General features: G+C 49.0%; 1 protein-coding gene across 2 annotated transcripts in view; it reads left to right on the top strand.

Moving 5' to 3' along the window:
* GRK5 (G protein-coupled receptor kinase 5) overlaps positions 1–20,386 on the top strand; it is a 237,159-nt gene that overhangs the window by 145,749 nt on the left and 71,024 nt on the right. For both annotated transcript variants that reach the window (XM_049855869.1, XM_049855868.1), the window contains exon 3: positions 19,494–19,606. In XM_049855869.1, coding sequence (XP_049711826.1) covers positions 19,494–19,606 — 113 coding nt within the window. The remainder of the gene's footprint in view (positions 1–19,493; positions 19,607–20,386) is intronic.

Here is a 20,386-nt window from a genome sequence, read left to right on the forward strand (position 1 = left end):
CAGTCTCCTTTTGTCCTTAGGATGGATGTTGCCCCATCTATATGGTTCAAGATGGCACCCCACTGTGTCTGCAGTCTACTGTGTGGGAAAGAAGAAGGGGGGGGGGAGCTGCACACCTTTTCCCTTTAAGGGCACAACCTAGGACTTGAACCCATTATCTCTGCTCACAGTCCACTGGCCAAGTCTTGGACACAAAGTCACACCCAGCTGCAAGAGTGGCTGAGAAAGGTAGCCTTCTCTTGGGTGACCATATGCTCAGCTAAAAACGGTGGGAGAAGGTGGCAGTATATTACTACAGAAAATATATGGACAGACATTGGGTGACAGCTAGTTGCTTTTGCCCCAGGTTGGAGCTGGGACATGAGTCCAGGTGGAATGGAGTTGCTGCTCCTCACCACATCTCATCCTGGCGGGGCACTAGATCAGCGCCAAGGAAAACAGTCCAGAGCTACACTGTAAGCTCCTTGGGTAGGGGGTGGTGGATGTTTCTGCTGACCACTGGATCTTCTGGGCCTAGCACAAATTAGGTACTCAGTAAATCCATCTTAAAGGAAGCGAGGGAGGGAAGGAGAGAACCAGCTGGTCTACCAGATCCAGTTTCAGCTAAATGCACTGAGTGAACCTGGATGTGAATCTAAGGGGGCGGATACCAGGGTGACCAACAGCCAGAAGGCAGCCAGGTCTAGAAGGATTCCCTGCCGGGGTGGAGCTCCACGACTGCTTTGCTCTGGGCTTAGACTATTACTTTATCTCTGAGATGCCATTGGTTCAGGGCATCCTGTTGGCCCCTCTGACTTAACCCTAACTTTGAACAAACGTCTTGTGAGCTGTGTTCCTAGAATGGAAATTTGATGACCGTTCCCCTGTGGGAGAACTGAATACTTTGAGCAGCTTCTGTGGTGGCTTCGGCTGCACCCTCCACGCTGCCCGTTCGGTTCCAGCCACATATAAGTCTGGGTTTCCCAGCTGCTGGCCCTATGAGGACCCTGTCTGCCATGAAGCGTCTCCACCTCCTTCCCCAGCGGTTTATGTAACAAAACCCAGTTACAGTGAGACCTTTCCGAACCCAGGGGCCCGTTAAGAAGTCCTCAGAAGGCGTTCTGGGGCAGTGTACCGATTAGGAGGAATGGAGAGGTCGCCTGTCTCTGTGACTAGTTATATTTTTTGAGCAAAGCTTCTCCCCATGCAGGTACTCAGAAGGAAAAATAAGTGACCATCGGAGGCTCCAGCTTGGAATTTTTCAGTCATCTGAACATTGTTCTTGGCAAGGAATAATTTAAAACAAACAGCCATTGTGGGTTACTTTTTTAGACCAGTTAGAAATAAGGGTTTCACTAAAGCCTTCACTACAATGATAGTCTGATCATCCCCATCTCCTCCCCGCCCCTTCACCCAGTTATCTATTGTACTAAGTAGCCGAGGAGGAGACCTGATCAGCCTCGCATCAGTGAAGTATCTGTCACAATGCCTGTTTCCAGCCTGACCATTGAGGGCAGAGAGAAGCTGTAACAGCGAGTCCTGCTCCAGGCAGAGACAAGGGCTAGACAGTTATGAGATACATGGGGCTCTTAAAAAGGAAAAAAGGGAGAGAAGCATGTGTTTTGGGTTCTGTGCTTCTTGTCTGTGTTTGTGTAGCTGAGAAAGCTTTCGGTTAAAATAAGTAGAATTTGACGAAAAGTGGTATTGCATACTGACAAATTGATTGTATTCTTTTATTTCCACAAAACTGAAGATACGGGAGGCATTTTGGCCCTGCCCCCCATGATGAAAAGGGTCTCCTCGGCTCCATGCTGAGCCAGTCTTTGAAAATCTATGGGAGACACCTGTATGGGGCCATCGCAGCCTTCAGGCCTGAGTAGCTACGCCTGCCTCACTGGCCCCAAGTGCCAGGTTCCTGGAGGGAGTTCTGGAGGGCCTGAACGGAATGTCTGCTCCAGGCCTGGGCGGGACCCCTGAGTGGGGATCTCCTCCTCATCACTTCCTCCCTGCACACATTGACCCAGGGCCTTTGAGTAGCTGGGCAGGAGGCGAAGCAAGCCCTGGGGTGGTGAACACAACAAGACCCCTTTCCTGGAGGACCTAGCCCCTACCTCGACCTCAGTTTCCCCATTTGGGAAATGAGGGCGTGGGACTTGCATTCCTTCAGGTTTATGCAAGGTCTGGGAGTGAGCGAGCTCCAATATGCCCTCCCATCTCCAACTCTGACGTTATTGCTATGCGAAGAGCAAGGGACGTTAGTTTTGGGTAGGGGCTTCCCTCATTAACCTGGCCCAGCGCAGGGGATATTTGAACGCTAGTAAGTTAGAGCACAGACGACAGCTAGCAGATTGATGAGTTGGGTCATTAATTTATTCGTTCATTTGCTCAACAAATGTTATTGCATGCCGGCCCCGTGCCAGGCTCTGTGCGAGGGGCTGGGGAGACAGCCGGGAACACGACGGCCTGGGCCCGGCCTGCTCCGAGCTCTGTTTGGACTCCTGTCCTGCTGGCTTAACGATGAGCCTCCATGTAGGTCCGAGCACAGGAATGTGCTGTGAAATGTAATTCCAACACCCCATTAAAAGCCAAGCATTTACTTCTGAACACCCGGGACTTTCAGACTTCTCCCTTAAAGGGCAACGGAGTTGTTTTGACAAAAGAAGTGTAAACAAGGTCCTAATGAGAGTACTTTTCTCACGGTTGCTCCCTGTAATCAGTCACATATTTATTGTGACCTCATAGGTGCCCAGACTGTCCTAGGCTCTATAGGAGAGACCAAGTCGGGGGCGGGTGGAGAGAGAATTTATAATTTAGCTGTGGAGGCAAGGCCAGCTTGCAGTTGTGTGTGTGTGTAGTGTGTGCATATGTTTGTCTCTGTGGTATGTTGTATGTGTATCTCTGTGTGTGGTATGTATGGTGTGTGAGTGTGTGTATGTGTATGTGTGTCTTTGTGTGTGCTGTGTGCATATGGTATGTGTGGTGTGTGTGTGTATATCTGTGTGTGCTGTGTGTGTAATGTGTCTGTATGTGGAGGAGTGTGGCGTGTATGTGCGTATATGTGAGTGTGTGTCTCTGTGTGGTATGTGTGTCTGTGTCTCTGTGTGTTATGTGTATGTGTGTGTGTGGTGTGTGTGTGTGGAGGGGTGTGGTGTACGTGTGTGTATATGTGACTCTGTTTCTCTGTGTGTCTCTGTGTGGTATGTGTGTCTGTCTCTGTGTGTGTGTGGAGGAGTGTGGTGTATATATGTATATTTAACTGTGTGTCTCTGTGGTGTGTGTGTATGTGTATCTCTGTGTTGTATGTGCAGTGTGTGTGTCTGTGTGTGGTATGTATGTGGAGGGATGTGGTATATGTATGTATATGTGACTGTGTGTGGTATATGTGTCTGCGTGTGTGTGTGTGTCTCTGAGTGTTGTATGTGTAGTATGTGTGTGTGTGTGGTGGGTGTGTGGAAGGGTGTGGTGTGTGTATGTGACTGTGTGTGTGTTTATATGTGACTCTGTGTTTCTCTGTGTGGTGTGTGTCTGTGTGTGTGGATGGGTGTGGCGTGTGTATGTATATGCAGTCGTGTGTCTCTGTGTAGTGTATGTCTGCATGTGTCTCTGTGTTGTATGTGTAATGTGTATGTCTGGGTGGTTTGTGGAGGGGTGTGATGTATGTATATGTGACTGCGTGTGTGTGTGTGTGTGTTTGTGTGTGTGTGTGTGGTGTAGGCTGTACAGCTGAAGGAGCTAAGAGCAGGGGAGGGGTGGCTTCCTCAGTTCGGGCTTCCTGGAGGAGAAGAGGAGAGAAAGGCATCCCAAATAGTCCTCCTGGGCTGGCCCAGCCATGGCATGGTAGCCACCCTGGAGCTGTGTGGCTCTTTATACGCTTGACTCTCCTGAGATCAGAGCTGCTGTTGGAGACACTGGGTGAAGTGAACTAGACCGCACCCCCAGAGCAGCCTGGACCCCCAAGTGCACAGCAGCCCTGAGCACATGCAGACCGAATGACCAGTAGTAAGTCATTGGTGCAGCCAGGTTACAGGGGTGGCCACCCTCCCCTGGGGGTCCCTGGAGGTGGCCACTTGGTGCTTCTGGTATGACATCATCCAATTCTAGGGGTCCCAAGTCCTTGTCTGCTGCTGCTGTGAATTCCCAGAAACTAAAAATGCAGAATAGTCATTCTGGTGTCAGAAAGAGCTGAATTCAAATCCCAGCGCTGCCTCTTGCGAGCTCTGTGGTCTTGTGCTGGTTGCTGCTCGTAGCCTCACTTTTCCCATCTAAACAGTGGGACTGATAATAGCACCCGTTTGGTAGCATTGTTGGGAGGATCGCTGAGATGAGTGCCTAGCACGGTGCTTGGTATACTGTAAGCTCTCAGTTCACGTTAGCTACTGTTGTTTCATTTGCTACTGTTTGACCCAAAGGACATCTCTTTCTGAAAACTAAAAACAAAACACAATTGCCACTGAGTTGATTCCAACTCCTGGTGACCCCACCACGTGTGTCAGAGTAAAACTGTGCTCCATAGGGTTTTCAATGGCTAATTTTTTGGGAAGTGGATCACCAGGCTTTTCTTTCAAGGTTCCTCTTGGTGGGCTCAAACCTCCAACCTTTCTGTTTGCCAAGCGCATTAACCGTTTGTCGCACTCAGGGACCCGTTTTGAGAACTAGCTCTGCTACGCTCTGTGAAATTCCATGTCTGAAATGGAACAACCAGACGGAAATATTGAGAATGTTCACACTTTCTGAAGGATGTAACCAATGTCACTAAACAATCTGTGTAGAAATTGCTGAATGGGAACCTAAACTGCTGTGTATAAACCTTCACTGAAAACACAGTGAAATATTTAAAATAAAGAAATAAATAACTCTTCATGGCATTTTCAGGAGTCCCGCGGTGGTACAAGCAGTTAACAGTTGGTTGCTCACCTAAAGGCTGGTGATCTGTACCCACCCAGCGGCTCCTCGGAAGAAAGGCCTGCTGAACTCCGTCCGTAAAGATTACAGCCAAGAAAACCCCATGGAGTGTAGTTGTCCTCTGTAACGCGTGGGTTCACCCTGGGTCCTGATCAACTCCACAGCAAGAGGTTTGGCTCTTTAGTTTCATAGCATTTATACAATGAAAGATTTAAATTTATGTTTTAAAAAAAATCCATGTCTGAACTCCCGACACCTCTGAGCTATAAGTCCGCTACCAAAAAAAAATCCAAACCCGCTGCTGTTGAGTCGAATCCGACTCGTAGTGACCCTATAGGACAGAGTAGAACTGCCCCATAGAGTTTCCAAGGAGTGCCTGGTGGATTCGAACTGCTAACCTCTTGGTAGCACTTAACCACTAAGTCACCAGGGTTTCCTAACTCCACTAAGCGAAGGCGGAATGAGACTCCAGCTTCCTCTACGTTCGTAAGAAACGAACTCGCCTCTCCACAGCCCTCACCTGGAATGTTTCACCGGTGAGCCCTGCATGCCTGTGGGTGTGCTTATCTCTTCCTTCTTCGCACAGCCCTGGTCCCTCTCTGGGCAAAGATGGCTTAATGGAAGGAGCTGATGTGGCTGGACGTGTAACCACCCATGGATCTGGCTCCAGTGGGTCAAGCCCTCCGAGCTCTGTCGTTGTTATTAGTTGCCGTCAAGTTGGCCCCGGACTCATGGCATCCCCATGCACACTGGAAGGAAACGCTATCTGGTCCTGTGCCATCCCCACGATCAGCTGCAGACTGGACTTTTAATCCATAGGGTTTTAATGGGCTAATTTTTGGAAGCAAATCACAAAGTCTTTCTTCCCAATTCATTTTAGCCTGGAAGCTCCCCTGAAACCTGTTCAGCGTCATAGCAACACGCAAGCCTCCACTGACAGATGGGTGGCGGTTGTTGTTGTAGGGGAAAAAAAAAAATCGTAGAGTTTAGTAAAGGAAAAAGAAAGTTTTATTTGGCATATATTCAAAAAAGCAAGAGTGGGAAGCGGACAAGCATGCTGCCAGAGCTTGTGTCTGCCTGAATCCCAGGAAGATTACAGCATCACCGTTTATATTGACATCACAGAATGGGTAGAATTGTTGAAAGCTTCACCTTTTCATCAATTGGCTAAAAGCTACTAGATCAATGTGATTCTACATTTTGAATCATCTTTTTAAATTATTATTGGTACGGGTATCAGTAAGGATAGTCAGGAGGATCTTTATTGGTCCAAAAATTTTCTATTCACTAAATGCTAATAGAAAAAGATAAGAGTGGAAAGTCTTTTGTGTTCTGTTTGATTGGCTTATGTGAAAGGTTCCCTAAAAGATATTTTTCTTCCCTAAAAGATATTTTTCTTCCCTAAAAGATAATTTCCAAGATTATCTCAGGGCCCAGTTGATGTGTCCTTGTGAGTCCTTGTGAGCCCAACTCAAGGATAGGGAATAAGGATTCCAATATTATTTCCTAAATCACTGTGCGTTAAGTACATAGACAGGAATCACACCCAGGTTTCCAGCATGAAAGGTGAGAATTCTACCACTGAGCCACCGCTGGCCCCTGTTTGTGTGCTGGGGAAACTGAGCAGGGTGTGGTCACATGGGCGGGTCTTTTAGGAGCCTGGATGAAGCAGCTGGAGGAACTGGAGGGGTTTATCTGAGAGAAGACAGAGGGAGCGCATTTGTTCTCTGCATCCCAAGAATGAGGACCAAGGGGCAGTGATTACAGAAAGACAAAGTTGATCTCACAAAAAGACGGACTCTGCCCACTGTCCCCACGGGCAATGAGTGGACACTCTGTCACTGATGAGCTTCTTATCCCTGGAAGTGCACAGACTAGGGATATGTGCCTTGATGGGGAGCATATTGAGATGACTGGGGTGGCCAGAGGGCTTCAGATCCTGAGACCACAGGACTTGCAGGAGACAGTGGCCCTTTACTCCTCTCTCAAGCTGCATTTGGCCAGCCCGGCCCAGCCGTGGAAGCTGAGCCTGCAAAGCCTTGCCCACGGCTCAGGAGGAAGAGGGCCGCAGGGCCAGGCAGGACGGCCAGCTCAGCGCGGAAGCTGCTGTTGGCCTTGGCCCCGGCTTGCCCAGCCACTTCCTGCCCCGCCCTCCTGGGGCTTTGGCTTTATTAGCTCAAAGCTCCAGGTGAAGCCAGGTCCTGGAAGACAAGGTGGGCCCAGCCTCCGGTGGCTTCAGAGCCCCCATTCCTCCCTGCTCCTTCCTTAGCAAGCCAGGGGCAGCTTCTAATGCGGGGGAGGATGTGTGTTAGGCCTTGTCATCCAAGGGTAACCTGAGAGCACTTGGGAGAGACTGAGGCACAGAGAAGTGTAGCTCACCCCTACTCCAGGGGTCGTCTGTCCCCTTGGCTCTCAGAGCAGTGTTCTTCCCAAGCTTTCATGAAATGCTGTCCCCAAGCCCCCTATTGACTTTGCTCCTGCTCCCTAGCCATGGCACAGGTGCAAGCGGGGAGACAGCTGGGTGGGCCTAAACACCCCGATGGTATGAATCTCTTTGGGGCTCTATGCTGGAGAAAGTTCCTGTGGATGTCTTGGTTGGGATCTACAGGGTTTTCACTGGCTGATTTTCAGAAGTAGATCACCAGGCCTTTCTTCGTAGTCCATCTTAGTCTGGAAGCACCACTGAAACCTGTTCAGCATCATAACAATACGCAGGCCTCCATTGACAGATGAGTGGTGGCTGTTCATGAGGTTCACTGGCTGGGAATCGAACCCAGGTCTCCTGCATGGAAGGCGAGAATTCTACTACTGACCCACCACTCCCTCCGTTTGCTTTCTAAGACCTTCCTAATTAGTTGCACTGATTTTGCAGATATGTTTTTAGAATAGTTTTCCCTTCATTCATAAAAAACTGAAAATCTAGAAAAATAGAAACAACCGTAGGAGACACATTTGAATGTCTCCTGTCACCGGTGCATTTTAAAGAACCGACCTGCTGACTGCTCCAGGTGTCTGTCCTGCTGCTGCCTCTTGGCTGTCCCGAGCTCTCCACATTAGCACAGAATCTGAGGTTTACAGTCATAGCCCTGTAGGTTTTTGCACATAGAAGAGGGCTCAGGGCTCAGTTGTTCTGGCCTCACATTTAGAGATGGCAAGGAAAAGGACCAGGCCTGGAGCCTGGGTCTCAGCTCTGTCCCCAGCTCTTTCCAGTATGCCAGGCACATTTCTGCTACTGCTTGCAGTGTCCGTATCTACCTGCCTCAGTCTACGCTAGAATGCCTGCCCCTCCATTTACTCACGGCACAAGGAACTAAGCTCTGTCCTCTTCTTGGCCTTGAGAATAAGGGAGAGGTCACTGCCTGACTTGGGGGCCCCATTATTGCCCAGAGGGCCCTGTGGTGTCAGCATCTGCTCCATGTTCCGTCTACCTCAGCCTTCAGCCCTGCCCCAGACTCCCAGGTACCTCTTGGGCCTTGGCTGTTTCAGGTGGTTTCAAGCTAGAGACATGGACCCTCATCAAAGAGGCAGGGCTGGTAGGGGCTGCTGAACTGGGCTCCTGTAGAAGCACACCCATCTCCCCTCTGTCCCGTTACAAATCCGTAGACAAGATCCCCCTTCGCCTACCCCAGCTCCTCACCCCTGTTTCCCTTCCCCTGTCTGCAATCCAAGGCCCCTGAGTGGCACAAACGGTTTGCACTCGTCTACTAACCTAAAGGTTGATGGTTCAAACTCATCAGTGGTACTGCAAGAGAAACGCCTGGCAATCTCCTTCCATAAAAATTACAGCCAAGAAAACCCTATGGAGCAGTTCTACTCTGTAACACATGGGGTCGCCATGAGTTGGAACTGACTTGAAGGCAACAGGTTTGGTTTTGGTTTGCCTGCAACCCAGGCCCAAACACTCTGCAACGCAGTGGGTTTTTTTTACCTGTTTTCTTGTCCAGGTGCTGACAACCTTTGTAAGACTTGGGCTTCATATTTCGATCATACAAAGACATATGACGAGTACAAGACATTCAGTAAACTGGAGACCAAGATGAGGGGAACAAAGGCATGGAAACATGGGGCTTGTTTGGGGTGTGTTTGTATAGTGTGCCGTATGTCATTTTTTATTCACATAAAAACCTCTTTCTTGAAGTAATAGGAACCCACTCAGCTGTTGCTAACCAAATACCAAATGTTTCCCTTTTCCTCTCCTGCTGCTCTCAAGAGGTGGATTGTGAAGAATTGCCGTTCTCTGTGATGCTATCTTGTCTTTCAAACGTCAGAGAGATTTTTCCTCAGAGCAAATGCCTGATTGTTTTTTCCAGCTTTGGCTGGAATTTTTAAGAGAAAGCTCCTTTCAAATCACTTTTCTGTTGATTGTTCTAGATGTGGAATATGGCAAAGTGAAGATTTTGAGGAGTTCTGTCTAATCCAGGCTCCTCACATCTGTCTCCTTCAGTTACCTCAGGATCTGTCAGCCAACCCCTCATCCTTCCACCCCCCAAAAAAGTATTTCTGAGAAATAAAGTAAATAAAATAAAATTGCATAAAGTAAAGTGAATCCCCCCTTGGTAGAGAGATGACTCCTGAATCACTTTTAGACACCCCCCCCCCCATTCACAATAAACATGTGGTTTCATTTCCAAGGGCTCCGGTGTTAGCGTTTCCATTTCCTCAGGAAGCCACATTTGGTTCTTGCTCTTACTTCTGAAACGGAACGTGCGTTTTCATTGACCCGAGTTCAAGGAGCGCCTGAGGCAACAATGAAAACAGTCCCAGGCAGTTTTCAGCAGCGACACCCCCTCCCAGCCATCACTTCTTGCTCCCCAGTCGTCCAGGGATGGAAGCCAGCTCCCCGCCCACGGAGGGAGGGCTGAGGCGTTCCTTTCACTGAGTTTCGTGGCCATCTGAGGGGAGCCATGCTATCCTCACTGCCTGTGTTTTGGCCTTCAGTTGGGAAAGTCTGGTTGACCTCCAAGTGTTCACATACCACAGGCTCTTAATTAAGAAAGTATGTTCCTATTTCATGTCACTCGAAAAGAATGAAAACAGTGACAGCATTTATTTATCTTCACTATCAATATCGTTCCTGTTTTCAAGTCTACTGGGGGCTCCAAGTCTTGAAGGAATTGACTGTGGGTTATGAGAGTTTAACCTCGGGCATGTTGCTGTGGGACGCACGTGACTTCCCTCAGAAAAGAGGCTTCATGAAAGGGAGGGAAAGGCCAGCAGAGCCCTGGCCAGCCCCTGCCCTCCCAGCGCTTATGGTCAATGGCTCAGCCATGGTGGAGCAGCTTTTGCCTTTTTTTGCTGATGTGGAGCCAAACCCCCTTTCGCCCAACTACATCCCATTTTTTTTCTGAACCTTAAGAGAAATAAAGGCCATCATCTGTTGAGTCATCTAGAAGTGATGTGGCCTATTAGAATGACTACTGTTTATGTAGGACCTACTGTGTGCTAGGACTGGGAAAATCACTCACGTGTTGCTGCCAATCCTCGGCAGCAATGGGCTACTCGGATTGCCCGCTGGCATGTAAGGCAGCTGGACCTCTGACAGGTTAAGAGACTTGCTCAAGGCTATATAGCAAGCCAGGGTTTTTCAACAGTGGCGCTCTTGCCATTCAGAGTTGGATAATTCTTTGTTGTGGAGGTTGTCCCGTGTATCAGGGAATGTGTCGCAATATCCCTGGCCTTTATCTGCTATCCTGGGGAAGAAGAGAACCCAGAGGTTGAAGCCAGAGAAATGAGGCCACAGGTTGGGGATGAGGGGCAAGGAGAAGCTGCAGCAGGGAGGTGAATCCCCTGGTGAGAAGCTAGGAGGACCAGGAGGGTGTGGCAAAGCATAGGGCAAGGTATGTTAGGGCAAGAGGTTCAAGGCTAGGTCTGTGGCCACTGCAGAGTGCCACTGAGTGGACCTTCAAGAGTGGCTTAAAGAAAATGGACAGATTTTAGAAGCAAAGGATAGATTTCTTGGCAGCATCAGCATTACCTGGGAGCATGTTAAAAATGCAAATTCCCAGGTTCCGCATCAGACCTACTGAACCAGAATTTCAGTGGTGGGGCTATAAATCTGTGTTTTAACAGGCACTTCAGTTTAGAGCCATGCTTTTAAAACCATCCCTGGTGAAGGGCCAGTTTTTAAAGTTCCAATCCATCTTGGACTGATACTTCTGTAAACTCATTCCGCTTGCAACTTCCCACGTGAGTTTGGCAACACCCAAACTGCTGTATGTCCTGTTCAGTGAGATGAGCGTGCTTATCATGCACGTGGATGCTACAGCAATGTCAAATTGCCATGAGTGTTTCTAAACCTCGATTTCTGTGCTTAGCTTGTCACCAATCAGTAAAATCAGTCCCTGGCTCTGCTCTAGAAGCAGAAGTTGTTTTTGGTGTCATGCTCCTTTATTGGGAGAGCCATCCCTCCCCGAATCTATAGTAATTCTTCTCAGTCCGTAATGCCAACCCCAGCCTCAGAGATAGACCCAAAAGCCTCGCCATTCTGAATTTTTCCCGGGGCTTTCTTTGCCATTACAGGAAAAGTCACTTTTTCTTTCTCTGAGGTTTTGAACTCTAAGGACCATGTATGCCTGGAGTTGGTGGCTGTCTTGTGGACATAGAGAGAGAACCTGCCTGAGAATGAAGTCAAAACTACAGAGCAGTGTCGCCATGATGCTGTTTTAGGCCTGGATCCACCCGTACCTGAAGCCATGAGGTCTACTCCTAGACTTTTTGTAAACCACTAGATTTCCTTTTCACCTTAAGCTACTTTGATTTGGGTTTCTGTCACTTACAACCAAAAATATGCTAATTAATAAGCCTCTCAGCCTTGGAGATTATTTTGGGAGATTCAAAATGAAAGCCTATACGCAAGGGCGTTGTAAATGGTAAAGAGCTCCACTGTAAGGTCGCCAAAGCAAGCAGATGCTGTACTAATAAAAGCTCCTGTGCTCTGCCTCCACTGTACAGCTGGGTCCTCATGGAGGTTCCAGAGATCCTGTGTCCATGCTGATGAGTGCAACATTGCAGAAACACCAAACCACCACCCACCCTGCTGCTACCCTTATACCACAAAGACTGTGTCCTCGTTCTTGGTCTCAGCTGATGGCCAGCTAATAACTTCTAGCTTGCTGCTGCTGTTGTTGCTGCCAAGTCAATTCCGACTCATGGTGACCCCATGCGTTACAGAGTAGAACTACTCCACAGGGTTTTCTTGGCTGCCGAAGCAGATCGCCAGGCCTTTTCTTCCATGGTGCCACTGGGTGGGTTCAAATCACCAACCTTTTCCTTATCCAAACAAACAAAAAAAAAACAAACCCAGTGCCGTCGAGTCGATTCCAACTCATAGTGACCCTATAGGACAGAGTAGAACTGCCCCATAGAGTTTCCAAGGAGCGCCTGGCAGATTCGAACTGCCGACCCTTTGGTTGGCAGCGTAGCACTTAACCACTACGCCACCAGGGTTTCCTTTTGGTTATCAGTGAGTGCAAACTGTTTGTACCACCAAGGGATTGAGTCACAAACACAGGCTCGGGCCTGCATTCTACTTCTGTCTTCTAGCTCAGTGGTTCTCAACTGGGGCGATTTTGGCAATGTCTGGAGACGTTTTTGGTTGGTACAACTGAAGGAACTCAGTATGTTGCCAGAGGGTGTGGCAGCCCTGTCTTCCTGGGCCAGCTGTGGGCATACTTGGATGTGAAGAATGGACAGCCCTTGAAAAAACCAATGACGCCTGTTGTTTTCTTAAAGCCAGTGTGGTCCAGCTCCTCACCAGAGCAGAACCCCAACAACAGGGGGCTGGTATCCTTCCTGTCCAAAGGCTGGGGCCTGAGCCCACAGTTGACAATGGCTTCTAAACAAATGTCCTCCTCCGTGAGTGTCTCAGCCTCCCTGTTTCCTGCTCCATCTGTGCCCGCCTTCCCAGGGTCACGTGACGTGGCTAAGCCTGTACACAAATCAGTTTTGCTCTAGGATTGTTGACCTCCTTTTCCCCAGTGGAATGCCCTCAGCCTCTCCTTGGACACTCTGCCCCTTGATCAAGGGCACAGCTTAGCAACCGAGAGCTTATGATTGGATTTCTAGACCCTTCCCAGTCACCTTCCTCTGGACATCCTTCAGTTTGTTCACGTCCACCAGCTTCTGCAATTGGGATTCCAGACCTCTATCCCAAACATCACATCACAAAGATCTCATCCCCATTCTTGTTCTCAGCTGATGGCCAGCTGGTAACTCCAAGCCAGTTACTGGATCATTACCCTGCCAGTGGGTATAAGCTACGTCTCCTCCCATCTGGTTAAGTGCTATGGCTGCGAACCAAAGGGTCAGCAATTCAAATCCACCAGGCGCTCCTCGGAAACTCTATGGGGCAGTTCTACTCTGTCCTATAGGGTCGCTATGAGTCGGAATTGACTCGATGGCACTGGGTTTTGTTTTCCTCCCACCCACTGTTCACATTCCTACAGGTGTTGAATTCAAGAGGAGAGTCTTAAAGTTGAAGAAACTTCGTATCAAAAAGTGGGAGACTTCAGAAGAGGGTTTCTTGAATGAATGTAGGACTCAAAGGAATAAAGCTAGAACAATTGGAGGATTGGGGCTTACTCTGGGGCAGGGAAGAGTAGTGCTCCCTCAGCTTAGGATTGGGGCTTACTCTGGGGCAGGGAAGAGTAGTGCTCCCTCAGCTTAGATGTTATATAATGACAGCCTCTTTCTGATTTGGAGGAAAAGACCAATGAGGGACATGGACCCAAAGCAGGGCTTCCGTGTGTGTGTGTTTGTATGTGTAGACGGTGTGTATGTGTGTGTAGACGGGTATGTGTGCCTGTGTACATGGCACTCCAGGGTTCTCCCAGCCTGAGAGAGAGATTAAAGAGGCGGAGAGAAAAGGCTTCTGCCCCTCGGTCCTGGGTAGACCATACTTGGAAGAAAAGATGTAGGTAGTCCCCATTCCAGGCTGGATTTCAACAACACAGCCAGTGTCTGCTGAAACACATCAGAAACAATCTGCTCCGAGGGTATATTGCTAAGTCCCTCATTGCTTCCAACTTCAGTGTCCTCTGACTTTTCCACTCGAGGCATCAAGAACTTTGATTTGTGGCTCTTCCTGTTACCTCAGTCAGTTGTTCTCCAATTTGTCTTCTTCCTTCTCTGGCCTTTGTAATGCATTGAGTTGTGTCCCTTGAAAATGTATGTTGAAGTGCTGACCCCTGGTACCTATGAGTGTGACCTTGTTTGGACATAGGGTCTTTGAAGATGTTCTCAGTTAACATGAGGCCATACAGGGTGGATCCTAATCCAATCTGAGTGATGTCCTTATAAAAGAGGAGAAAAGACACAAAGAGACAGAGGAAGGACACTATGTGATGCTGTAGCTGGAAGCCAGGGAACGCCGTGGGCTCCCAGAGCCAGGAGAGAGGCCTGGAACAGATTCTCCCTCAAAGCCTCTGAAGGAATCAACATGGCTGACACTCTGCTTTCAGACTCCAGCCTCCAGAACTGTGAGACAATCAATTCTTTAAAGCCACCCACTTGGTGTTATTTTGTTATGGCAGCCCTTGGAAATTGATCCAGCCTCCTTATCCACGTCTCAAAGAACTGCAGATGTTGCACTTTGATTTTTTGTTGTTTTTTCTGGTGCTTGCTCAGAAGGTGGGCCCATTTAGTCTTTTTGAGAAAAGAATTTGACTAGCTGATTACTCGTCCTTTTATTTCTTCCTGAGCTTCCCATGAGTGACTTTCTTCCCTGGGATCCTCGTTACAGCTGGGACAGGTGCTGACAGCTTGTGCCGGAATCACGCGGTGTTTACTGCACTGTGAGTTTGAAACTGCCTTGTTTCCATACTGACGCCAAACGCCATATGGAGAGAAACAAACCCTTTCGGATGCCCAGGAATCACAATATTCTACATGAAATCTCATCATTGCTCTTCGGAAGTGGGGGGTAGGGCACCCAGCTCCTGTCATGTAAGTGACGTGGCACTCCCTCCCACGTTTAATAAACCTGGAGTTTCACACAAAGAAGTTTTCTTTGGTTCTGTTTGTGCTGGAGAAGCTCAGCTGATGAGGAAGGGAGGAGAAGGCTTGTTTTTCTCTCCTGGGGGACCAGGGTGAGTGGGAGGCAGTGAGAACACAGGCTGTGTCCGCAGGGCATCACGCTAACAGGTGCGGGGTACAGACCTGTCGCAGGCCGCTAAGACCCGTTGCCCTCTGGCTTCCTCTTTCCCAGATTCCCCTCAGCGGCTGACGATAACACTCATCTAACTTGACCTTTTATGACTGTCACTTGGGCTCTTGTCCGCTCACCCCCACACACGCCTGTCATCCTTTCCCAGAGTCCGAGCTCCGTGAGGGCTGGGACCGCATCCCGCTGCCCTGGCAGCCCCCACAGGCCCTGGCACACAGCGAGGCAGCTTAAGTGCTTGTCAGAGTGACTGCTCCTGAACGATCTGTGCGTGGAGAGGTGAGCCTCACCCAGAGCTGAGGAGTTAAGGCAACAGCCTAAGGCTAGTTTCAGCCCCAAGCCACTTGGGGAGGGGCCGGGGGGGCCTTAGCCAGTTGCCGTGGAGTCAGTTCCGCTTCACCGAGGTCCCAGGTGTGTCAGGATAGAGCTGTGCTCCACAGGGTTTTCTATGACTAATTTTTTTTAAAGTAGATCACGAGGCCTTTCTTCCAATGTACTTCTAGGTGGACTTGAACCTGTAACCTTTTTAGCGAGCACATTAACTGTTTGCACCACCCAGGCACGAGAGGGACTTAGAAACTGACTTATCCACATTGATCCAAGTTTCCACTCAGGAGCCTGGGAGAAACTTTTTTAGCTCCTGGAATCGACTCAACGGCACCGGGTTATACATACTATGGAAACCCTGGTGGCGTAGTGGTTAAGAGCTCCAGCTGCTAACCAAAACGTAGACAGTTCACATCCACCAGATGCTCCTTGAAAACTCTATGGGGCACTTCTGTTCTGTCCTATAGGGCCGCATGAGTCGGAATAGACTAACAGCAACAGGTTTTTTTGGGTTTATACATAGTATACTTAGAACTGTGGTGAATTCCTATGAAAATCGTCCCTGCCCTCAAGCAGTTTACCCCTAAAAGGAGAGATGAACTCTCAAACTCTCCAGCCTGCGTGCCTCATCTCTGTTTCCTCAGTTGTAGGAGACAGAAACCCAATGCCAAGCGACTTAAGCGAACTTTGCCAGGCAGAAACACGTCCAGACACGAGGCTGGCTTTGGGACTCACGTCCAGGTTTCTCTCTTCTCCACTCAGCTCTGCTTTCCTGTGTGGTGGGAACACAGCCTTGGCAGGGCATCCCAGAGGACAAGCCTCTTTCCAGCAAGTTCTGGCAAAAGCCCTGGAAGGACTCTAAGTGCCCCAGCTTGGGTCAGGTCACGTGCCCGTCTTTGAGCCAATCATTGTCCCTAGGAGAGGGAGGACTCTGATTGGCTAGGACTGACTCAAGTGTCTATTGCTGGGCTTTGGGAGGAGTCAGCTTCCTTAGTACTAGAAGGCTGGAACTGTGCTTTTAAAAATTCAGGGAGATGGGGTTCCCCAAAGAAAGGGATTAGGACAGACCAAAAAACCCACGTCTGTGATAGTAGCAGCATTTTATGAAGCATTTCCTATGTGCTAAACTGGACAATGAAAAAGGAAGGCCAAAGAATTGATACCTTTGACTTATGGTGTTGATAAAAATACGGAATATACCATGGACTGCCAGAAGAACAAATAAATCTGTCTTGGAAGAAGTGCAGCCAGAATGCTCCTTAGAAACAAGGATAGCCAGACTTCATCCTGCTTACTTTGGACACATTATCGGGAAGGACCAATCCCCAGAGAAGGAACACTGTGTTTGGTAAAATAGAGGATCAGCGAGAAAGAGGAAGACCCTCAATGGCATGGATTGACACAGTGGCTGTAACAGTGAGCTCAAAAGGGTCTTAAAAGCCTGTGAGCAGCCATCCAAGATACTCCACTGGTCTCACCTGGTCTGGAGCAAGGGAGAATGAAGAAAACTAAAGACACAAGAGAAAGATTAGTCCAAAGGACTAATGATGGACCACAACTACCACAGCCTCCACCAGACTGAGTCCAGTATGACTAGATGGTGCCTGGCTACCACCACTGACTGCTCTGACAGGGATCACAATAGAGGGTCCTGGACAGAACTGGAGAAAAACGTAGAACAAAATTCTTACTCACAAAAAAAGATCAGACTTACTAGTCTGACAGAGACTGGAGAAACCCCAAGAGTATGGCCCCTGGACATCCCTTTACTTAATACTAAGTACCTCCTGAGGTTCACCCTTCAGCCAAAGATTAGACAGGCCCATAAAACAAAATGAGACTAAATGGGCACACCAGCCCAGGGGCAAGGATGAGAAGGCAGGAGGAGACAGGAAAACCGATAATAGGGAACCCAAGGTTGAGAATGGGAGAGTGTTGACACATCGTGGGGTTGACAACCAATGTTATAAAACAATATGTATATTAATTGTTTGATGAGAAACTAATTTGCTCTGTAAACCTTAATCTAAAGTACAATAAACAATGAGGTCAAACATACCTACTGTTGTGAGGATGGCACAGGACCAGGCAGTGTTTCATTCTGTTACACATAGGGTCATTATGAGTTGGAACTGACTCGATGGCACCTAACAACAGCCTCTGCTCTGAGTACTTTATAGCCATTGTCTTATTTAATTTTCATGGCAGCCCTAGGAAATAGATTCGATTACTATCCCCAGTTTAGAGGAGGAAACTGAGGCACAAAATACCAAGTCATTTGTCTAGGTCACACAGCCAGTGAGTGAGGCTGGGATCTGGACCCACCTCACAGCCACCACATCAGCTCACCTTCCTACAAGTAGTAGCTTTACCTCCTGTGGATAAACTCTTGGGGACTCAAGGCAGATTGTTCAGGCTCCATCCCTAGACTTGGCAAGGGTGTAATCATTCCTTCCGTCCAAGTAGCTCTCCTTCTGAGGTCTAGCTTGCCCACTTACCTGTTTGCCTACCAAGTCGCCTGATGATTTCCAGTGTAGCCACAATATTAAAGGCCCAGTATCAGTGCTCAGGAGAGTCCAAGGCTGTGTGTCTCAGTTAGTTCTTTGAGTGTCTTTCTACCAGAGAAAACTTCTGGCAGAGGTTTTAGCATCATTGCAGAAAGAACCAGAGGGACCCCCCCATCCCACCCCTCATTTTTCTGAGGAGGAAACTGAGGTCCAGAGAGGGTGAGTGAATTACTTGAAGTCACACAGCAAGTCAGCAGCTAGAACCCTGGTCTCTGAACCTTTGGGCTTGGGGCCTTGCCCTCCATTTCCTCTTCAGAACTCTCTAGGCTACTGAGTGGCTGAGTGCAGGTCACTTCCTGTCTCCATGCCTCTATCACTTCAGCTGGACAATGCAGGATTTTCATCATCTGAAGCATCCCAAGACTGGGCTTTGCTCAAATTTGGCAAAAGTGAATTTTTTGGACAGCATTTATTAGGATGCTTTGAGTTACAAGTAATTAAAAAAAAAAAGAAAGAAAATCTCAAGCTGCCTTAAATAAAGGGCCTGTGTTGCCCTATTCATAAGTTTTTCGTCTGCAGTTTGGGCTGCAGGCATGGTTTGATTCAGAGATTCGTGACATCACCATGGCACCCATTTTGCTTTTTGTAACTTTCCCAGTCCTGACCTCCTCCGTGTGTCAGCCCTGCCTTATGGCAACTTCCCCTATAGTGTGAAGGATACTTCCCCCAACCCTTGCCTCATACCCACACACCCGCCATCCAGAGGAGGAGAGAGCATCTCTGCCCAGTGGTCCCAGGTGGTCTGTGGTTCACTCCGATTGGACACATCCCTCTCTGCTGTTGTTGTTAGTTGCCATCGAGTCAGCTCCAGCTCATAGCAACCCCATGTATAACAGAAAGAAACGTCGCCTAGTCCTACACAATCTTCATGATCATTGGTATGTTCCAGCCTATTGTTGGGCCATTGTGTCAATCCATTTCATTGAGGGTTTACCTCACCTTTGCGAGCCCTCCACTTTGCCAAACATGATGTCCTTCTCTAGTGATCGGTCTCTTCTGACAATGAATCCAAAGTAAGCGAGTTAAAGTCTCGGGCAGTATTCTATGCTCCACAGGGTTTTCATGGGCTAATTTTGGAAGTAGATTGCTAGGCCTTTCTTCCTAGTCTTTCTTCATCTGGAAGCTCCTCTGGAACCTGTCCACTATGGGTGACCCTGCTTGTATTTGAAATGCCAGTGGCATAGCTTCCAGCATCACAGCAACACCCAAGCTGCCACAGTATGACAAACTGACAGACGGGTGGTCACGTCTCCACTACCCTTATCCAGTCACCATAGCCAGGGGAATGTGACGTGCTGATTGGCGAGTCAGGGGGCAGTCATAGCCTCCAGAGCAGCTGGCATCTCCAAACAGAAATCAGGGTGTTAGAAAGGGGTGGTGGGGTGGGGAATGGTTGCTGGGAGACAATGGGTGCCTTCCCCTGACTGATGTGTCTCGTCTCAGCCCACAGAGCCTGTGAGGTAAATAAGGGGTCTTGGGAGACCTGGATCCAGGTGTGGGCTGATGGGCTGACCCTGGCCCCCGTCTCCGGGGTCTCACCACGCTCTTCTTGTCTCCAGACAGAGATTACTGCAGCTTATGCGACAAGCAACCGATTGGGAGGCTGCTTTTCCGGCAGTTCTGCGAGACCAGACCTGGGCTGGAGTGCTGCATTCAGTTCCTTGACTCGGTGGTAAGTACCCGCTCCAGGGAGGTGGCCCCTGGCCCTCTGTGATCAGCAGCCGTTTTTCCTTGAAGGAAAAGATAGAAGGGTGAAGAACAAGCTTGTTCCTTTAGAAACTCCCAGTGCAGACTTTGAGAATGCAGACTTGTCTCGGGATCTAAACTTGTTGGGCAATCACAGGTGGCCATGCCCCCCTGGGCCCCAGTTGCTGCTGCTATAAAGCAAAGCCCCTTTAGCTCTAGGATTCCAGGAGCCTGGGTTATTGTTGGAAGCAGTTTTCCCAATACCCTCAGGTAGCACTTGGATTCCGTGGTTCCTTACCCCAAGGGAGAACCGATTTCAAAGTATTCAGAGCTTCTGCGTGTTTGTATACTTGTTTACTGCCTGCCTCCCTGCTAGAATCAAGCTCCCTGAGGGCAGGGGTCCTGGGCTTCCTGTGCACTCTGTCTAGCACAGCGCTTAGCACATACAGGCCCTCAGTGCCTGGTTGTGGCTGGACAGGTGTTGGCTGTTTCAAGCCAGTCTGCTGGGCACTGGTACAGGCCTGCTCTTGCGCACACCACCATGACTGCCTTCAAATGCTCTCGGTCACTCGTTTGTTCAACAAATACTGATTGTCCTTCAGGAGTCCCTCAGCACTTGCTATCTGCCCTTTGGGTTCCAATCCAGGGACGTGGGCAAGAGGTGGGGAGGTAAGGAATGAAGACCGGTCATGAAAAGAATGGGGTCCCTCAGACCACCCCCCACCAGAGGCAGGGGCCAAGATGCTGTTGTTTCTTAGAAGCCCTG

This window comes from Elephas maximus, chromosome 16, assembly GCF_024166365.1.
Source record: "Elephas maximus indicus isolate mEleMax1 chromosome 16, mEleMax1 primary haplotype, whole genome shotgun sequence".
NCBI classification, from domain to species: domain Eukaryota; kingdom Metazoa; phylum Chordata; class Mammalia; order Proboscidea; family Elephantidae; genus Elephas; species Elephas maximus.